This window comes from Anabrus simplex, chromosome 5, assembly GCF_040414725.1.
Source record: "Anabrus simplex isolate iqAnaSimp1 chromosome 5, ASM4041472v1, whole genome shotgun sequence".
Classification (NCBI taxonomy): domain Eukaryota; kingdom Metazoa; phylum Arthropoda; class Insecta; order Orthoptera; family Tettigoniidae; genus Anabrus; species Anabrus simplex.
In genome coordinates this window covers 278,860,005-278,880,138 of record NC_090269.1, presented here as the reverse complement: position 1 = coordinate 278,880,138, position 20,134 = coordinate 278,860,005, and the positions used below count along the sequence as shown (strand labels likewise).

Here is a 20,134-nt window from a genome sequence, read left to right as displayed (position 1 = left end):
CACGTATTATTTACAGAAGAATGGAAAAGCAAGTTGAAGCTGAGTTGGGAGAAGATCAATTTGGCTTCAGAAGAAATGTAGGAACACGTGAAGCAATCCTGACTTTACATATCTTAGAGGATCAAATCGAGAAGGACAAGCCCACGTAAATGGAATTCGTAGGTCTAGAAAAGGCATTCGATAATGTTGATTGGACCAAGCTATTTATGATTCTGAAGATGATAGGGATCATATACCGAGAACGAGGATTTATCTACAATCTGTATAAAAATCAGTCTGCAGTGATAAGAATCGAGGGCTTTGAAAAAGAAGCAGCAATCCAGGAAGGAGTGAGGCAAGGCTGCAGTTTGTCCCCCCTCCTTTTCAATGTATACATAGAACAGGCAGTAAAGGAAATCAAGGAGAAATTTGGAAAGGGAATCACAGTCCAAGGAGAGGAAATTGAAACCTTGAGATTTGCCGATGATATTATTTTATCTGAGACTGCAGAAGATCTCGAAGTTGCTGAATAGTATGGATGAAGTCTTGGGTAAGGAGTACAAGATGAAAATAAATAAGTCCAACACAAAAGTAATGGAGTGCAGTCGAACGAAGGCAGGTGATGTAGGAAATATTAGATTAGGAAATGAAGTCTTAAAGGAAGTAGATGAATATTGTTACTTGGGTAGTAAAATAACTAACGATGGCAGAAGTAAGGTGGACATAAAATGCAGACTAGCACAAGCAAGGAAGAGCTTTCTTAAGAAAAGAAATTTGCTCACTTCAAACATTGATATAGGAATTAGAAAGATGTTTTTGAAGACTTTCGTGTGGAGCGTGGCATTGTATGGAAGTGAAACATGGACGATAACTAGCTCAGAAAGAAAGAGAATAGAAGCTTTTGTAATGTGGTGTTATAGAAGAATGCTGAAGGTGATATGGGTAGATCGAATCATGAATGAAGAGATACTGAATCGAATTGGTGAGAGGAGATCGATTTGGCTAAATTTATAACACCAATATAAATGGTCCGTTATTGGACATTATAAATTATATTTCAGATTCCCTATGAGAATCAACATCTATATCATTGGCTAAATTTGAAGAGAAGGAGAGAGAGGATGATAGGACACATCTTAAGACACGCAGGACTTGTTCAGTTAGTTTTTGAAGGAAGTGTAGGTGGTAAGAACAGTAGGGGTAGACCAAGGTATGAATATGGCAAGCAGATTAGAGCAGATGTAGGATGCAATAGTTACGTAGAAATGAAAAGGTTAGCACAGGATAGGGTGGCATGGAAGGCTGCATCAAACCAGTCTATGGACTGATGACTCAAACAACACAACAATATTAACTGAGGGAAATTTGCGCTGCAGGTTTATGACTTAAAATAGAATCCAACACCTTATTTACATACAGTACTGCACCTGTCCAGGGCTCCAGTGCATAACACTTTACATTAATCGGCTTGTGAAGTCGCTGTAAGGATTTATTTGACGAGACCCTCGGACGGACCCTGCAATCGAAGCCCATCACCCCTACTTGAGTCTTTCCTTGGCTTGCTCAGAGCTTGGGTACATGGTCTGTCCGGAAAGGGGCTTAAACTATTTAGTTCTAAGTAGAGGGAAAGAGTCTGACATCAAAGGAATACGAACACATTACTAATGAGAAGGAACATCGTCTATTTTGCAGAAACACTTTTAAATAACTAAGGAAAACTCTTGAAATTTCATTACATACAGATATGCCGAGATATTTATTAATACACTACACCAATTCATAATCAGGTCTGAGCTTGAATGTCCTTTTCTGTCTTTTTCTCAGACCGGCATTTGTCATTTCATAACCTTCAAATCATTAAACACAGTGAAAAGGGCGTCCCCTTTGAATTACCTAACACACGAAGATCTTATTATATTAAGCATTTTACACATATATTATTTACAAGGGCATATCTTCTTCACGGCATGAGTTGTATCACTCAAGTTAATCATATCATATGTTAATTGAGGGTCGTTGAAATTATCGAGTACACTTTGAAACACGATAGCTATGTCACATTCTCTATGCTAATAATCTCGTCTGATTTATCACGCGGAGTATTAACCCCTCATAACGCCTGTTTCATGGGGATTTACCTAGGCATTAATATAACAAGTGACATTTCACTTCAACGGTGTTCCTAAAAATAACAGGCATATCAACCGACAACCAATAAATTGCATCACCTCATGTAATACACTTACTGGTAGAAATAACATAACATCTTGCATTTGCTTCTCCATGCCAGAGAAGAGAGAGAAAAAAAAACACACAGGATCTTGGTACAGCTCAGCTTAGTTACCACATGTGGGCAACGGTCTCTGTCGAACCCTGGAGCCTCGAGCTCAGGGCTCCCATATGTGGGGTGTAAAAAAAAACACCTGAAAATCCTATCACGGTTTTTATTTTAATAATAACAACAAATGTGGAAGGAGTTCATTCATTTGTCAAACCTGAGATATATGCAACAGTGTCTTTATCTTGAATTATGCATGTTTTCGTTCTACTATGGAAAGAAGAAGGACTGAAGGCATCCCTTTACACAGTGGCCAGCGAGCTCCTCTCGTCCCCTCTAGGCCATAAACTTGTCAGTCGGCTCGGCTCGCCTGTCCTTTATTTCCTTTTTTCTTCCCCCACAGAGCGAGGCTATTCATTTACTTGCTATATTTAAATACTCGTATTATCGCAAACAACTTTTTCTCTGCGATTCATTGGCGCTGTCAGCATGACATCCTACATATGGCCTCAGCCATCTCATTCATATGACGGCATTTCCATCGTCCCATATATCTGTTCTACCGGGAAATCCACTTATGTAAACACACTGTACTTCCATACTTACGAACTCACAAATCAAGTACCATCCTTTCGATCCTCATACCCCGAAAACTATGCACATTTAAATAAAAGACTAGCCTTCAGGACAAAATAAAAAAAATTCATGGTTAATCACAGTCTATGTAGTTCAAGTACACCCCACAATTGGTTCATTGCCGTCTTGTAGTATGCAGCCTTAAATCTATACAGGAGGAAATTCTATCATCAGGTGACGTATCATCCTAAATAACTAATCGGGAATTTTGTGATGATTACAAGTTGTCCATTTCATGACCGTATCGATGTTTAATCAAGAAGTAAGTATAAATAACCACCTAATCGATACTTTATTAATGCTTCAGGCAAAATTGAATAAAATTAAAACTTACAGGACATGTTTCGACCACTTAGTGGTCCTCTTCAGCTGTATAAATAAAGAACTGAAAAGAAAAACATTATGACAATAAGCACAAATAAAAGTTCTTTGGAGACTCCTTTGATAAAAATGGAGGTCATCAGAATAGGTCATCTTGCCTCTCGTTCTTGTTTGGAAAAGATGTTTATTCTGCGCTGTCTAGAGGGTCTGTCTTTGAGCGCGACCTGGTGAAGTAACGATGTGATACAGTTTGACAGTTCATGGAAAGCTCTGGAGAGAAGGGAAGTAGAGTTTTATCGTCATCTAAAATAACATGTGAGGGAGGAGGGAGATTGGGCTGTGCTTCTGCGATATCGTGTTTGATTATATCTCTTGTTCGTCTAGTCTGTTTCATGTCTACCCATTCTAAGTATTTGCTAATATTCTCATATAAGATGTTTTTATGCTCGTTTTCGTTGAGATTCTCTTCACCGTTTTCCAATTTATCAAGAACGATGTGGATTTACAGCTGAAGAAGAAGAGAAAGGCATACTCAATTTTCTGGATATCCAAATAATTTGTAAAGACAACCATTTCCAATTTTAAATATACAGGAAACCCACTTTTACCCCAACTACAATCAAAAGTGATTCTTTACATCCTATCTCGCAAAAGAAATCAGCTTATTATAGTTTCGTCAACAGAGCCTTTGAAATTCCGCTAACAGAAACAGACAGAAAAAAGGAACTTTCTTTCATTCGTCAACAGGCTCTACATAATGGTTTCCGTTTGAAATTCATCAATAAAATCATCACTAAATGCAAATACCAACAACAAATTAAACTTAAACAGCATTCAGAAAAAGAAAAAGGATATGTAAAATTCACCTTTAATAACCCGAAGATTTACGAAATCACCAACTTATTCAAGAAACACAATACCAAGGTAGCCTTCTCTACAAACAACAACACGAAACATAGATTCTTTAGTCATAATAAAGCTAATAAACTTAAAGATGACGAATTCCAGGAATCGGGTATTTATAAGCTGACTTGTGCTCAATGTAAAAAAACTTACGTGGAACAATCTGGAAGGAACTTCTCTATTAGATATCAAGAACACATCAATGCTGAAAGATACAAAAGATTCTCTGCCATGGGATCCCATATGAAAGAGTCCAACCACAAATTCACCAATATAAAACAGGACCTTCAAATTATCTGTATGATTAATAAAGGTAATCTTATGAACAACCTGGAAAACATCCACATCGTTCTTGATAAATTGGAAAACGGTGAAGAGAATCTCAACGAAAACAACGAGCATAAAAACATCTTATATGAGAATATTAGCAAATACTTAGAATGGGTAGACATGAAACAGACTAGACGAACAAGAGATATAATCAAACACGACATCGCAGAAGCACAGCCCAATCTCCCTCCTCCCTCACATGTTATTTTAGATGACGATAAAACTCTACTTCCCTTCTCTCCAGAGCTTTGCATGAACTGTCAAACTGTATCACATCGTTACTTCACCAGGTCGCGCTCAAAGACAGACCCTCTAGACAGCGCAGAATAAACATCTTTTCCAAACAAGAACGAGAGGCAAGATGACCTATTCTGATGACCTCCATTTTTATCAAAGGAGTCTCCAAAGAACTTTTATTTGTGCTTATTGTCATAATGTTTTTCTTTTCAATTCTTTATTTATACAGCTGAAGAGGACCACTAAGTGGTCGAAACATGTCCTGTAAGTTTTAATTTTATTCAATTTTGCCTGAGGCATTAATAAAGTATCGATTAGGTGGTTATTTATACTTCTTAATTTTGTGATGATTCGTAGCATTTAAACTCAGCCTTGGACGATCGGATCATATTATGAAACCTTATTCCCCTTCATTTACATCACGTCACCTGTAAATTATACTAGGGCCTTATTAATTACCATGCATTATATCCCCTAATTAATGAAATGAGTGGCTCCAGCCACGAAGAAAATCTCACAGGAAAATCTTATCAACTATAATCCCTGAAACCTGTGTTATACTCAAATGATATTCAAAGTATTTACATGCAAATGATTTTACTTCCCTACACGTGACTAGCTATCAAGATAAATGAAAGAGTACTCAACACTTCTGCAATCAGCTCTCCTCAGGGAGTACATCCATCAGCTTAGGCGGTCATCGGGGCGTTGATATCTGCAGGGTTGTCCAGAGTCCTCATGCCGGTTCGTCCGCATGCCGATTGGATCCTCAGATGTCGTCGGAAAGTCCAGAGTATACCTGATGTGTTGAAGTGGCTATACAGCAGACCGCTCACCAGCCCTGAAGTTCTCGGAGGTCAAATATGCAATGAGGAAGGATTAATGTGTTATAAATGCACTAATTGTGTCATGCATTATAACTCTGTCACGGCTAAAGATACTCATATATTCAAGTATCCTAGCCCTAGATTGTTAATCTGTCCTGCAGCTCGACACCGTTGCCTTCCCTTGCACACACTAGTTCTCCATAAATACTATAGTTGAATCTAGGAGCACCACACACTAGACGGGCGCACTCACAGGGTTCGAACATACGTGTTGATATATTTTTTTATCGGTCATCAATCGACCCATTCCGCTTCAATAATCTTTAATACAATGTGCAACTCACTGCGTTAGAGCGAATACGGCAGACACTGCCCGGTCTACAAACAAAATGATGGCTGAATGCCAGTCACTGATGTCGTCGGTTCGAACCTCACTGCAACACTGTGATCGAACTATATCTTTAACACCCCGCACCTCTCTGATACATAATCCGAATAAAAAATTCACATCCAGATCATTGCAGAGTGCATTAGAAATATAATAAATATCTGGCTTGCAACGCACTGTCACTCGCTATATGTTGTCATTTACTATTACATATCACTGTTCGATGAGGAATTTCCACAATGTAAAACAGAGTATTCATACTAACTGTTCACTCACGAATAGGCCTGTTGATTAGACCGAATGCACAGAATATACTGGAATACACTGGTCTCTTGCTTCTCGCCTATATGGTGGAAAGAATTATTTCTGGAGGGGGAATCAGTCCACACCCCCTCTTGTCAAACCTCGATCCGCTAGCAGATACATTTAGTATCGAATTAAAGCCTGTACATTCCACTTTCCGTTGATCAATTTTCATTGCGAATCCTTCACGGGCTCGCCTGTAATTATCAAAGCGTCAGTACCAATTTAAAGTAGGTGGAGCTTGACCCCCGGGGATTTTTCAGTCTTCCTGATCTTGTCATAGCCAGGCATCTGGTTTTTCTCATCTCAGGCGATCAGCTATGTGCGTACTTCCTCTTATTCTTATTATCCACATGATAAATCCACATAAAATCCCCTCATTTATTGAAGCTGTAACTCGAAATTATCTATCAAGCATTTCTGAGTTATTAATATTGATAGCCTCGAAACAGTTGAAAGCTATACATTGGTGCCACCAGATATTTAGGGGAATACATGGGGTGATATCGTCTCGAATGTTGGGACGACTTCTTTGAGGCTGTTTCGTGACCTCACCTCTCAGTCATGTGACATCTTGCTTGCCCCAGCTCTCTCGCTCAGAGAGAGAAAGAATTCCACTTACGGGCGCCTGTACTCCCTGTTTTCTCAATTGCGCGCAACGAGAGGAGAGGCGTGTGACTCTACGGGGGGCGGCTCGCATCCCGGAACCGTCAAGATTATCCCCGTTCGGCGGCTATTTAACGTAGAACCGCGCGGAAAACGGCATATTCTCTCTACAGGATGTCTCCATATACGTATGACGAGGTCATGAATGGTCACAGTACTGCCAGTGAGTAACTGGATTTATAAGTAGGCTATATTAATATGCATTATGTGAAAAGCAGTTATCTCTGATTGTTCCTTGAATTTTGAACATGATGCATTCAGCATTAAAAAAGGTGGTCTGAACGTTGTGAGAGGGAGATTACCTAAAGCATCACTATTTGTTATTTACAGAAGTCAAATGAACTGGCGTGAAATTGGGAAATCAATCCACTTTCAATCCAATTGGATGTGAAAGTACTGGTTCGAAGAATACACTAACTCCTCGCCCATGTCAACCTCCTTACCAGTGCATTACATGCAGACTGACTATTCCCCCACTGAGTGAGGCTTGTTTTATTATTATTACCGTTTTAAAGTTTCCCTGAAGTCGGTTTGGAAGGGGGTTTTGTGTGGTGATAAACACTCCAATTTAGGTTACTCTACGGGTCAGTGGAGGAGTGTCTGCTTCTCGATTCAAAATTTGTGGGTCAAATTTTCAAAGGGTGGATAAAAGTCTCTTCAGTACTGCATATTGTGATATCAGCATCTGTGGTAATACATTTGGTACTTACCCAACACTGTTAATCAAAACTATGTCATATTATTACAGTATCATACCTGCTAACGTTCACGATTTATCTGTAAAATTTACAGAAATTGCAGCATTTTACGGATGGACGATGTCATTTTACGACTTCACGGACAAAAATTTGACACGTTAACATTCGATAATCACCCCACTCCACAATTTGTGGTTAGATTTTTACATAGTACTACAGAGTTCTAAGGTATATGTTTTGCCTTTGTTTAATGGGCATCATCAGCCTAACTCAATCTTAAAACGGTTAGTTGAGGAACCTATCTATTCTTGTAAGGTATTAAACTATTAGTGTTGTAACACTGTGGTGTCTTTAAACTAAAAATACATAACATTTAAAAACATAGACGCACATTGAACTTGTTTAAAAGTATTGGTAAATAACAAGTTGTATCCTATTGCTAGTTTGATGATGATGATGATTATTATTATTATTATTATTATTATTATTATTATTATTATTATTATTATTATTATGAACTCCCATAATACTTGGGAGGAAGATGATGATGAGTAAATATTATTAGGTGAAATGCAATGTTTAAGTCAGCGCTGGCTTATTATTAAATTAACATGATATTGGGAATTCAGTATTTCTGAAATGAGTCAAATTATCCCTAATTATCCTTGAAAAATTAAATTAATCATTCATGTGCATTAATGTGACACAATTACATTATCATTAAGAAAATTCGGAATTCCTCCTCATAAATTATACACATTTTAATTATAAAATCTGAATTCGTTAACGTAGAATATCATTCTGATGAACGGTACTATGATGACTGACGTGCGAAGGTTTTCGACCCTACTGCCACTTAAATTACGGCTCCTAGTGTAATATCTTCTCATTTAAAATTCTAACATAAAATATAAAACAATACTCAACATATAAAATAATCTATCTCCTTATTCTATCTACATAATTCTTAATTCATTTCAATTTGGCTCGATTTGCATTCACCCATTAAGCTTAACTCAAATATATCATGTGTGCAAGAAATTAAACAAGTATCTGCGGTATGACATCTCTGTATTATGTTTGTACGTCGGCTAGATATATCATCTTGCCTACCTCACATTTCATATATTCTGAGAATACGTCACAAACCTCATATATATATATTTATCAACAGCTGTATTTGCTACTATATCATCTTTCAATTCTCAACTGTATACGAATTTTAACCATCCATACCTTATTTCAAGTTACTCCCGCGGCGTATTTCCTTTCCAGTATGTGCATCGTCTTACTGCATCGATACCATTCATATTTAACGTCTATCATTCATATGTATGTCTCATAACTATCACGACGCATGCTATTATACTTAAATCAACTCATATAACTTCGTATTACCATGTACAACCTTTAATTAATTCAATCTTAACTTCCTCAATATCTATTTTCATCACGCATAACCTTCTTTATATTATTTGCTACTACTGAGACATAACGTTTTTCTCCACGTAAATATTCCTTTTCATTGATCAATTCTCTTTAAAAATATGATGCATAACCTTAAATACCGTATATGTGCTTTTAACAATATTATTTGACATGGAATAACTTGACTCTAACTATCACTCACGCGATCCACCTGTGACGTAATCTATGACTGGATGGCTTTACGAGACTCATAGATATTAATCATCATATGACAATCTTTGAAATCAGCTGTTATATTACTTTTCTTCTTAATCGTATTCTCATTTACCTTGTTGAACCACCTGTTAATACGTAACCATACTCCACGAGATATCCATCTAATTCTACACTGACTTAATATATCATTACCAACTTAAATGTAATGCACATCACTTCACTGTTTCACTTGCACACATAAATATTTCATACGTAGGCTATTCTATTCTACCGCATATGCCAAAAATATAAATTAAGAATTATGTTACTTATTATAAACACTTAGCTCGTCTTTCGTCATCGGGCGTCGGTTGCTCTCCTTCCGCTCGTCACGTGGTTGGTTCATTGGCCATGGTTCTGTGTCTGGCTGGATTCCTCATCTTAGGTTGACTTGGCTGGGCGAAATCCTCGTCTCATCTCGGGTAGTTTTAGCTGCTCGGATGATATTTCCCTCCAGGTTGGTCCATCTGGATGCTTAGCAGACCATCATCATCTTGGAAAAGCTGCCAATAAGATCAAATATTTCTGAGAAGTTCATATTCATTTTAGATTTTTGTTAGTAATATTTCTTCTAAGCTGTTTTTTAAATCTTCTTTTATGTAATAATTGTCCAATTCACTAAGTCCGCGTAAGATATTTGCGCCTCGTCTTGCACAAATCTTCAAATTTAGATTATTTAATTTCAAAAATATTATTTCTTCCACGGCTTCTCTTTTATTGCAGCAATTCTCTCCTATCGTTTCCTCTTCCTGCAGTTTCCAGTTTCTGTTTTCGTAGTATAACTGATCTTGTGCTTCGGGACTATCAGTATACGTGTCTGAATGAATTCTTGTATATCTTGGTGTAATTTATATCCTCTACAGTATTTTACTGGTTGTTTTAACTTCTTCTATATTATAGAAGTTTTTTTCCTCAGGATTTCTGCCACAATCTTGGTAATCTCCTTATTTTTACAGAACAACAGCACTTCACTTCCTCTCAAGTTCAATTTTTCAAGTGATTTTTCTACCGGGCGAGTTGGCCGCGCGTGTAGAGGCGCGCGGCTGTGAGCTTGCATCCGGGAGATAGTAGGTTCGAATCCCACTATCGGCAGCCCTGAAAATGGTTTTCTGTGGTTTCCCATTTTCACACCAGGCAAATGCTGGGGCTGTACCTTAATTAAGGCCACGGCCGCTTCCTTCCAACTCCTAGGCCTTTCCTATCCCATCGTCGCCATAAGACCTATCTGTGTCGGTGCGACGTAAAGCCCCTAGCAAAAAAAAGTTATTTTTCTCAATGATTTCTTCAATTTTTTTGTATTTTTGAAACAATCTACTTGACCTTACTCTGTTTGGCACCGCCTTCGAAATGTAGTGGTTTCGAGTAAGTCATGGCCTCCTATTGTGTTTAAACGTTAAGACTTCTTCTTAGTTTGAGTGGTCTATACCTTCCGTGGGCACCATTTGGGAACACGTCCAAAAATGCAATGGGCACAGTACTACAGTGTGGCCTTCCCAGAATCGATTTGCTTTCAGCAGCATTAGACTACCTAACCACTCTCCTAGCAGACACACAAGCGCTAATACATGTGAAGTGTAAGTTTGACAATTGTGTTGCACCTGTACCAGTCATGTTCCAGTATCGTCTAGATGAAAGCAGATCAAACTTTGTATTCCTACACATGTTGTGTATACTTTCATCAGAATAAAATGTTTGCATTATGGAAGCTTTAAGTTCTATTTTTTTTTTTTAATTTATTGCCTTTATTCTACATGGAAGTGTAACTTTTCTTCCAGTCGATTGGGATTATCAGTTTTGTGTCGAGGACCTTTTCCCTGTATTAATTTTTGAGTTCAGGTCTATTAAAGAGTTGGCTTTTATTACTGTAACCAAATGCTATCCTAATTGGTATTATTCTGTATTTTCAGGTTGAGTTGGTCTGAATGAAGGAGCTGTTCTACCTCTAAAAAATGGAGAAATCATTCACCCAGTATCAGCGAAAACCTTCTGAAGTTTTCTCTGGATCAGATTCTTCAGATGATGATGGTGATGAATATTCAAAAGATGATGATCCTTTTATTATAGAAGATTCTCCATTGCCAATGAAAAATAAGCCTAGAAAGCATGTTATAATCCAATCTTCTTCAGAAGAGGAAGAAGAAGAGAATAAGGAAGACAGTGATAAGAGCTCTGATAATGTAAAGAAGCAAAGTTCCTATAAGGATTACCAACATGACTACAGAGGAACCATTATTGGTGCCTCTTCCAGCTCAGAAAATGAGAGTGATGAGAATGAGCAAATTGATGATTCAGATGATTCCTTTACAGTTGCGTGGAAGGAGCCTCGTAGACACAACAGAAAAATTCTTTCAAGTTCATCTGATTCATTAGAGGCTAAAATAAGTGATTCATCCATTGATGGTAATCATGAACAAGAAATCAAAAATAAATATGAATTGGGTTCTTCAGAAATAAAGCTCTGTTCCAACCCTAGTGATTTGCAACATACTGAACATCAAGCTGTCAGTTCTAAAGCAGATATGTCTGACTCTTCATTTCATATCAGTACTGTATCCAACTCGGGTGATGAGAATCCAAAGGGAATATCTGAATCACTAAAGAAAATAGAATCGCCCTCTTCTTCTATGATTATTCATCAGGTTGTTTCTGATAAAGATGGAACAGGCAACATTTCTTTGCTTTCTCAGTCAAGTAGTGATCAAGATGAAAATTGTAAAAAATCTGCCTCTCTTCCACGTGGTGAATCCTGTGAACTACACTGTTCTGGATCTTTGTTTAAATCTACTAAGACAAGTGGTGATCATAATGTGGATATTAATCAGCAACCTGAAACACTCTCAGAGCTTCTTGACAGTTCAGACCTTTCTAATAAAAGCAGTTTATGTTCCAATGAAAATAGAGAGACCCTGACACCTGTTATTCAGTCTCCCCTGCAGTCTATTAATAAATCTTCAAATAAAATTCACCATAATCCTGAGGATGTTCAAAATATATCAATAGAAGATTATAGTAACAATTGTAATGATCAGAGTATAGAAATTGCAAGTCCTTCAGCAGTGTGTGCTCCAACCGTGGAGGTACGTAAAGCTGGACAGGCAGGTTCTGTACTTACAAACTCGAGAGGTATTAACAGTGATAAACTCTCCAATGTGGAGAATAAGAAAATAGAGAGCACTAAATCCTGTAAACAAACACTTGGCAACATTACAGCTAGTTCTTCACAAAATGATTGCATTGATTTATGTCATAGTTTTAATGAAGTAATTGAGATCAAAGATGAAGTTCATAAACCTTTATCAGAAGTCATAGAAATCAAAAGTGATGTCCATAAACCTCAAATACAGGTAGCAGCATTTAGTAGACAGGAAACTGATGTTACGAGAAAGCTTCAGACTTTAAGTATTTCTGAAAGTGTAGACCAGGAATTATCCTTTTCTGAAGGTGTTATGGCTTGTCAGCGACTTGAAATTGAAATTGCAACTCTGAAGAAAGAGATTTCTAGAACCAAGGGTATTTTACTCTCAGCAAATTTGAATAGTCTTCCAGATCGTGGTCTCAGATTGCAGGTAACTGTAACAGAGAATGAAAAGAAAGTGAAAGCAAAAGAAAAAGAATTGGCTCATTTGCGATCTTTGAAATGGAATGGTGTACCATGTTCATCAGGATCAAATTTAAGCGAAAGGACTAGGCCAGAACAAGGAAATGGCATGCATCATTTATCTGAACGTTTAATTGAAAGGCGTATTCCTCCAGGCCTTGGAAAAAAAGGTATGGAAACCTACCAGATGCAGAGATCTTTAACTGTGGATGCTTTAAAACAGCTTCATGGATCCTTAGAATCATGTCCTGGTGAAGATACACTGGCGGAAGATCCTAAAGGATTGAAATCTAGTGTTACATTAATGCTTCATCAAAAACGCGCTTTGGCATGGCTGTTATGGAGAGAGAGACAGAAGCCACGTGGTGGTATTCTTGCAGATGACATGGGTCTGGGTAAAACCCTCACTATGATTTCATTGATATTGAAGTCTCTTGAAAATGCTGTAAGTGATGATAAAGAAAATGAATCTGACAGCGATGATGAAGGTGATGATGGAATCCCCAAAGGTGGTACCTTAGTCGTATGTCCAGCAAGTCTTCTAAATCAGTGGACTACGGAAATTGAGCAGAAGTGCAAGCGAAATGTATTGGAGGTTGTTATCCATCATGGAACCAACAGAGCGACTAAACCTAGACATTTGGTCAAAAATGATGTAGTTATAACAACATATAGTATTGTCAGAACTGAATCTGGCATTGTTTCTGAAAAGAAAGGTGATTATAGAGTGGATTCTTCCAAAAGGAATGTGTTGCATAGAATTAAATGGAGTCGAATCATCTTGGATGAAGCACATGTTGTTCGAAATCATAAAAGTTTGCAGTCAAAAGCAGTATGCAGTTTAAAAGGAAATTCTCGCTGGGCCCTCACAGGTACACCTATCCAAAATACTGAATTAGATCTCTATGCTCTTTTGAAGTTCCTCCGTTGTTCACCCTTTGATGATTACTCTGTATGGCGCCGATGGGTAGATAACAAAAATGCAGCTGGTTTGAAAAGACTAACTACTGTAATGAAATCCATAATGCTTCGTAGAACAAAAGCTATTCTGCAAGAAAGTGGAAATTTGGGTTGTCTTCCTGATAAGAATGTCCATGTTGTTGATATAACATTAGCTAAGGAAGAATTTGCTGTATATGAAAAGATTTTAGTCTTCTCAAGAACTTTATTTGCACAGTTTCTCCATCAAAGGGCAGAGAAAGAACAGCTTGCTGTAACTTCATCACATTTTCCCTCAACAAAATCTGTAGCCTCTGGATTTAGTAATCCATTTGAACAAAATAGAGAACTTGCTGCCATGCACAAACAAATGGCAGTTCTACCAAATGTTAAGTCACATGAAATTCTTGTGCTTATACTGAGGCTAAGGCAGGTGTGTTGCCATCCAGGTCTTATTAAAGCTATGCTTGATAAGGATTGTCAAGAAGCAGATGGAATTGAAGATGCTGAAGGTCTGGATATTGATCTTTTGGAAAAACTTAACAATATGACTTTAAAAGAAAATATACCTGAAAATGCTGAAAATTTTAATGAGGAAGTTCAAAAGAAAGTTCTTAGTCTTAACAATCCAGTTTTTGACATGGAAAGAATGAGTACTAAAATGCGAATATTGGTGGACAAGCTGAGAGAGAATGTCCTAAACACTGATGATAAAGCTGTAATTGTGTCTCAGTGGTCCTCGATGCTTTCTGTCTTGCAGGTTCAATTGCAGAAGAGAGAAATTAAGTGCCAGATGTTGACAGGAGCTGTACCTGTTAAGGACCGAATGCAAATTGTTGAACAGTTCAACCGTCCATATGGAGGACCTCAGATTTTGTTGCTGTCTCTGACAGCTGGTGGTGTTGGTTTGAATTTGATTGGAGGAAATCACTTGTTTCTTTTTGATATACATTGGAACCCCCAGTTGGAGGCACAGGCGTGTGATAGGATTTTCCGTGTTGGACAAAAAAAGGCTGTGCATATTTACAGATTTGTGTGTCAAGACACTATTGAGCAAAGAATTAAACTTTTGCAAGATCATAAATTAGCTCTTGCAACTGATATCCTTTCTGGAGAAAGACATAAGCACGCTACCAAGTTGTCTCTGGATGACCTAAAGATGCTCTTTAGTATGTGATACTTCAACAGTTCCTTTCTTTCCTAGTCCTCTTATGAGTTCTTTTTTAAAAAATTTTTTTAAGATGCTACATTTTCTCGTTCCTATCAGAATTAACCAAAATTTGTTATTAATAGAGCCCAGATTTATATGCATGACCAAATACAAGGAAATTGTTTTATCTACAACGGGGATTGTCACTCGCCTGCACTGCGAGATTGTCTCCTGCCAAATACTTTGCCATAATGCGGTCAGCGCTTTACTGGCACAAAGTCATAGTTTATTCGCACAAAATTTTCTGTACCTTATGAAAGTGTTATGCATGTACACGTGCTCATCTAATGAAAATGGCATTGGAACAACACGCTGATCACTAAACACGTGAACACTTTACTAAACTGAACCTTACGCTGATAAGTCTCTCGGCAGACTGCAAAGGAGGGGAACTTGTGGCACCGATAAGCGCATTGCGGCGAAGCGCTTGGTGGCAGGCAAGCTTGCAGAGCTGGCAACTGGGTGAGTGACAATCCCCGTCATAAGTAAAACAGTGTCCCTGTAGTAATGTATGTCCAAAAGAAGTATATAAAAAACACCATAATATGAAAAATCAAATAAACTGTTTTATGGGAAATCAGGAAAGTTTTCCCTTTTCAGCTTCTCCATCTTGTCAAATGTCCTTTATTGGATTATGTCACAGGTGTATGTGAAAATCGCCAGTGAATTCTTCCTTTTACAGTTTTTTTCACTAATTTTTGCTAATTTGAGAGATTGTTTTGTAACCAGGATTTTAATTTATTATCTAAGTAAGCTTTACTGAATGCAATTTTAACAATACTCTTAAGTCTCTGAAGACATAGATCTGAAATTTTATCTGTCGGGGAAAGTATGTATGGCAGGGTATTCATTCGAGCCTCCAACTGTTATTTGTGGCAATTTAGAAGAGTGGGTATGGATATATGGGATCTTTTCCTCAATGCTATCTTCAGAAAAAACATCCTTGAGCTATCGGAATGCTAGCTGCATCTTCTTCATATAAAGAATTTAGCATAATCTTAACATCACTGAAATGCTGCATGTTGTATGTCACAAACTACTAAAGGAAAGCTCAGGAGGTAAAGCAAAGTTAGAAATGGATTACAAACTTTTTAAACTTTAAGTGGTGTCCTTACAATTATTTTCTTCATATTGGAGGTTAGATGATCATCATTATATTTCAGTGGTGTGATGTAAACAGTGAGCAAAGCACTTCGTATGAATTGATTTGGGATGACATTTTAATCTACTTTTTGTGTAATGCAGACATCCAGAATCTTTATTTGACTATGTGTTTCTAAGAAACTATGCAGCTGCATATTATTCAATTTTCACAATAAAATGTTGGCACTTACTGAAGCTAAACACAAATCTTAAAAAAAAATTGTTGCTTGAACTTAATTGTTCACCTAGTTTGCTTGTAATCAGTTGTTGATTTGAAGCAGATTTTTTCCTAACCCTGTCCTTAATATGCTGCACAACCTCAAATTATTAATTCTTAGAAACTCTCTTTTAGTACATCTGACTTGAACAATACTGTCTTCACTAAAAATATTGCTTCCAAACTTGTTTACATATTCAAGTAACAAGGCAGATACAGGTGGCATTCCTCAATTGCATGAATGCAACATTCACATACAACTTCTGTCTTCATATATCAACATGTACCTGACAGATTCTCAGTGTGAGACTGTCGGAACATGAACCACCAAACTATGTGATGACATTCCTAATACTGATTGGATTTGCTTTGGCTGAATGACAACTCGTGGGATTCCCTCATTTTGCCTCTAATCTTATCTGCATAATATTATTTCACAACAAATATGGGTATTCCCTTGTTAAGTAGCCCCATGCTAGTTTTATACCCACCGATTGAAGACTTTTTTAAATTACCACTACTAATATTAGCTGATGACAGAAAGGGTACAAGTAACAATTTTATACAACAGTTATGAATAGAATATGCTTTTTTGCATTAAAAATATGCACTTTTCCTGTGAATATAGAATTATATGCTGTATCAAACTTGGAAATTGTCTGTGAAGTTATGACTTACTAAGTATATCATTACTGCACACTTTTAAATATGTAAAAGAAAAAATGGTAAAACGGTTATTTTACATACAAATCTGGGCTCTAGTTATTCATTTTTTATATTGATTTTTTTAGTTCAGTTTTTTACCCCAGCTGTCTTTGTTAACTCACTAACCCTAGATTCAGGCCAAGTTACTTGTTCTGGAAGAGCTGAAAGCACATGTTGATTGAATTTAGGCAAACTATGTAAGGTGCTGGCATTCTGTGTACATTTACCACATCAATTTTTTTGCTAATTGAGTGCTGTTTATTGAGTATGTCCTAAAGTACAGTTGTTGAGATTGCACATTCCTGTTTAAATGAAGAATTCACCTCAATATAAAATAAAAATGTGAACCATTATAGATCTTCATCAATTCATAGAATAAATCTTTGTGGTAGCTATAACCATGTTGCAATAACTAATATGCCACTTACAGTCGGTATTATTTATGGTTTTAGTTTTTGTTCCGTTTCTTGCTGAGAATATTATAATTCTGGTTGTGGGCTATGTAAATGAAATTCTTTCTAGGTATATGTTGTATCATTGCTTGAAAACATCTACTTTTTTTTTTTATCAGTAAGAACATGTGTGTTTTGGTTTCTGGTTCTGTCTACAAGAACTTCTTCACTAGATTTGATACTGTGTCAATGAAGACGGTTATCCTCATGCAGATGTTTGCTTCAAACTATTTCCGATAAACCAGAAGATCCAGCTTTGAGTTTCTTTTGAAATATTTAATATTTTATGTGTATAGGTAAAGGTTTTCTCACATCAAATACCAGAATAAATCAAGATTCTTGCCATACTTCTGATTTTTCACAAGAGTAAGACTTTTACAGAATTGGCTTTAATCAATCAATCATATTCTGACTGAATGGGTAACTTCGTTAGAATATGACCAAGCATTATCAGATTACATGAATTAACTGCTGGACAGCTTCAAAGTAATAGCGCTTTATGAGGAATGTACATATGTTTTTGAAGTAAAATCAGTCGTACACTGAATTCAGTGCTGCTCAAATGTTACCATTTTTAAAGTATAAAATAGGATGATTTTTTTAGTATTTTAAAAAATTGATATTCTTAATACGTAGACTTTCACGACCTCTAAATGACATTATGATAATTATTTGGGGATATTAGGTCATGCTTTGTTGTTGCTCTGAAGACGATCCTGGTCGCAGGATTGAAACGCGTCAGCTGGTATTTATTTATTATTACACGACCTAATATCCCCAAATAATTATCATAAAAATTCATATATTTATCAATTCCTGTTCATTTAATCTTTCTAAGCTACACTGAATGCCATACATCTTCATTGTAGACTGTTATGCCTTTCAGCATTCAGTCTGCAAGCCTCTGTGAATTTACTGATCGCCGCCACAATGCTGTATTTGTAAATAGATCTATAGCCTCGCTTAGTTGTATATCTCTTATCTTTAAATTGTTAGAAACTGAGTAACAGTAGTCTTGGTCTCCCTCTACTCCTCTTAGTATAAAATAGGATGATTTTTTTTAGTATTTTTAAAAATTGATATTCTTAATACGTAGACTTTCACGACCACTAAATGACATTATGATAATTATTTGGGGATATTAGGTCGTGCTTTGTTGTTGCTCCTAGATAACCTATCCTCGTCCATTAGCCTAACATGACCCAACAACTGAAGCCAGTTCATGCGTACAGCTTCATCCATAGAGTTCATTCCTAACTTGGCCTTTATCTCCTCATTCAGAGTACCCTGCTGTCATTGTGCGCGCCTGTTTGTACCAGCAATCATTCTGACTTTCATGTCTGTTACTTCTAGCTTATGATTAAGATACCTTGAGTTCAAACCCCACTGTCTGCAGCCCTGAAGATGGTTTTCCGTGGTTTCCCATTTTCACACCAGGCAAATGCTGGGGCTGTACCTTAATTAAGGCCACGGTCGCTCCCTTCATTCCTAGGCCTTTCCTATCCCATCGTCGCCATAAGACCTATCTGTGTCGGTGCGACGTAATGCAAATAGCGTTGAGATATCCCGAGTCTACCCAGCTTTCACTCCCATAAAGCAAAATTGGTCTGAAAACAGGCTGATGTAAAGATAGTTTTCTGTGGGAGCTGATTTCCTTCTTACAGAATACCGTTATACTGTTGATTGCAGTCGCGAGCTTGCTGCCAAAGTTAACTTTCTCTCCCCCCCAGTTCTTAACTTATGTGGGAGAGTAATAAAAATGTTTATACTGAGCTCGATAGCTGCAGTCGCTTAAGTGCAGCCAGTATTCGGGTGATAGTGGGTTCGGGCCCCACTGTCGGCAGCCCTGAAGATGGTTTTCCGTGGTTTCCCATTTTCACGCCAGGCAAATGCTAGAGCTGTACCTTAAGGCCACGACAGCTTCATTCCTGCTCCTAGCCCCTTCTTGTCCCATTGTTGCCATAAGATCTATCTGTGTTGGTGCGACGTAAAGCAACTTGTAAAAAATATATATATATATTTGTCACTTCAAATCAATGGAAAGATGTAGCTTTATCTCTAGGACTGCTTTTCAAGTTGTCGGGTCATATTGCATTTTTGTAAATGACAGTTACCTTTCTGGGAAGTGTGACTGGCATCCCTTATCTTCACAGTCTGTTCTGCTGTATTCTAAGAATTCTGATTACAGAGAGTTTTCATTGACTGATTAGGTCAACTCATGTTAAAATGGTATCTATGGAGATCTAGATTTGAGGGACAGCTGAGTTAATAATCCTATTGTCAGCTATCCCCAAAGTTAATTTCAGTTTTCTTAAAAATATACAAGCTTAACCTAAAAACTTATTTCTTGTAGAGGTTTATAGTGAAGAATTGTACATTGCAAATGTAGGATTTTACTGTATATGCAGTATGTGATTTAGAGTCCTTGTACTTAAGAATACTGGGATGTGAGCATGGCGCATTTTACACATTTGATAACAGAAATGATTGGGGAATAGCGTACACACATTCACAGCCAAAAATCACTGATCTCATTCATCGGAATCGCTGCTTTGATAATTTTGCTCTCCTGCTTCTCTTGTCAAGATGGAGTGAACAAAGGATGGACTGTAGATAGGTAG

General features: G+C 37.2%; 1 protein-coding gene across 1 annotated transcript in view; it reads left to right on the top strand.

The window, feature by feature from the left end:
- The window catches only part of lds (lodestar), a 38,881-nt gene extending 21,422 nt beyond the window's left edge, over positions 1-17,459 (top strand). Inside the window, exon 2 of the mRNA XM_067148125.2 lies at positions 11,157-17,459. Within this exon, the coding sequence (XP_067004226.2) occupies positions 11,199-14,963 (3,765 nt within the window). The 5' untranslated portion in view covers positions 11,157-11,198 and the 3' untranslated portion in view covers positions 14,964-17,459. The remainder of the gene's footprint in view (positions 1-11,156) is intronic.
- Positions 17,460-20,134: the final 2,675 nt, after the last annotated feature.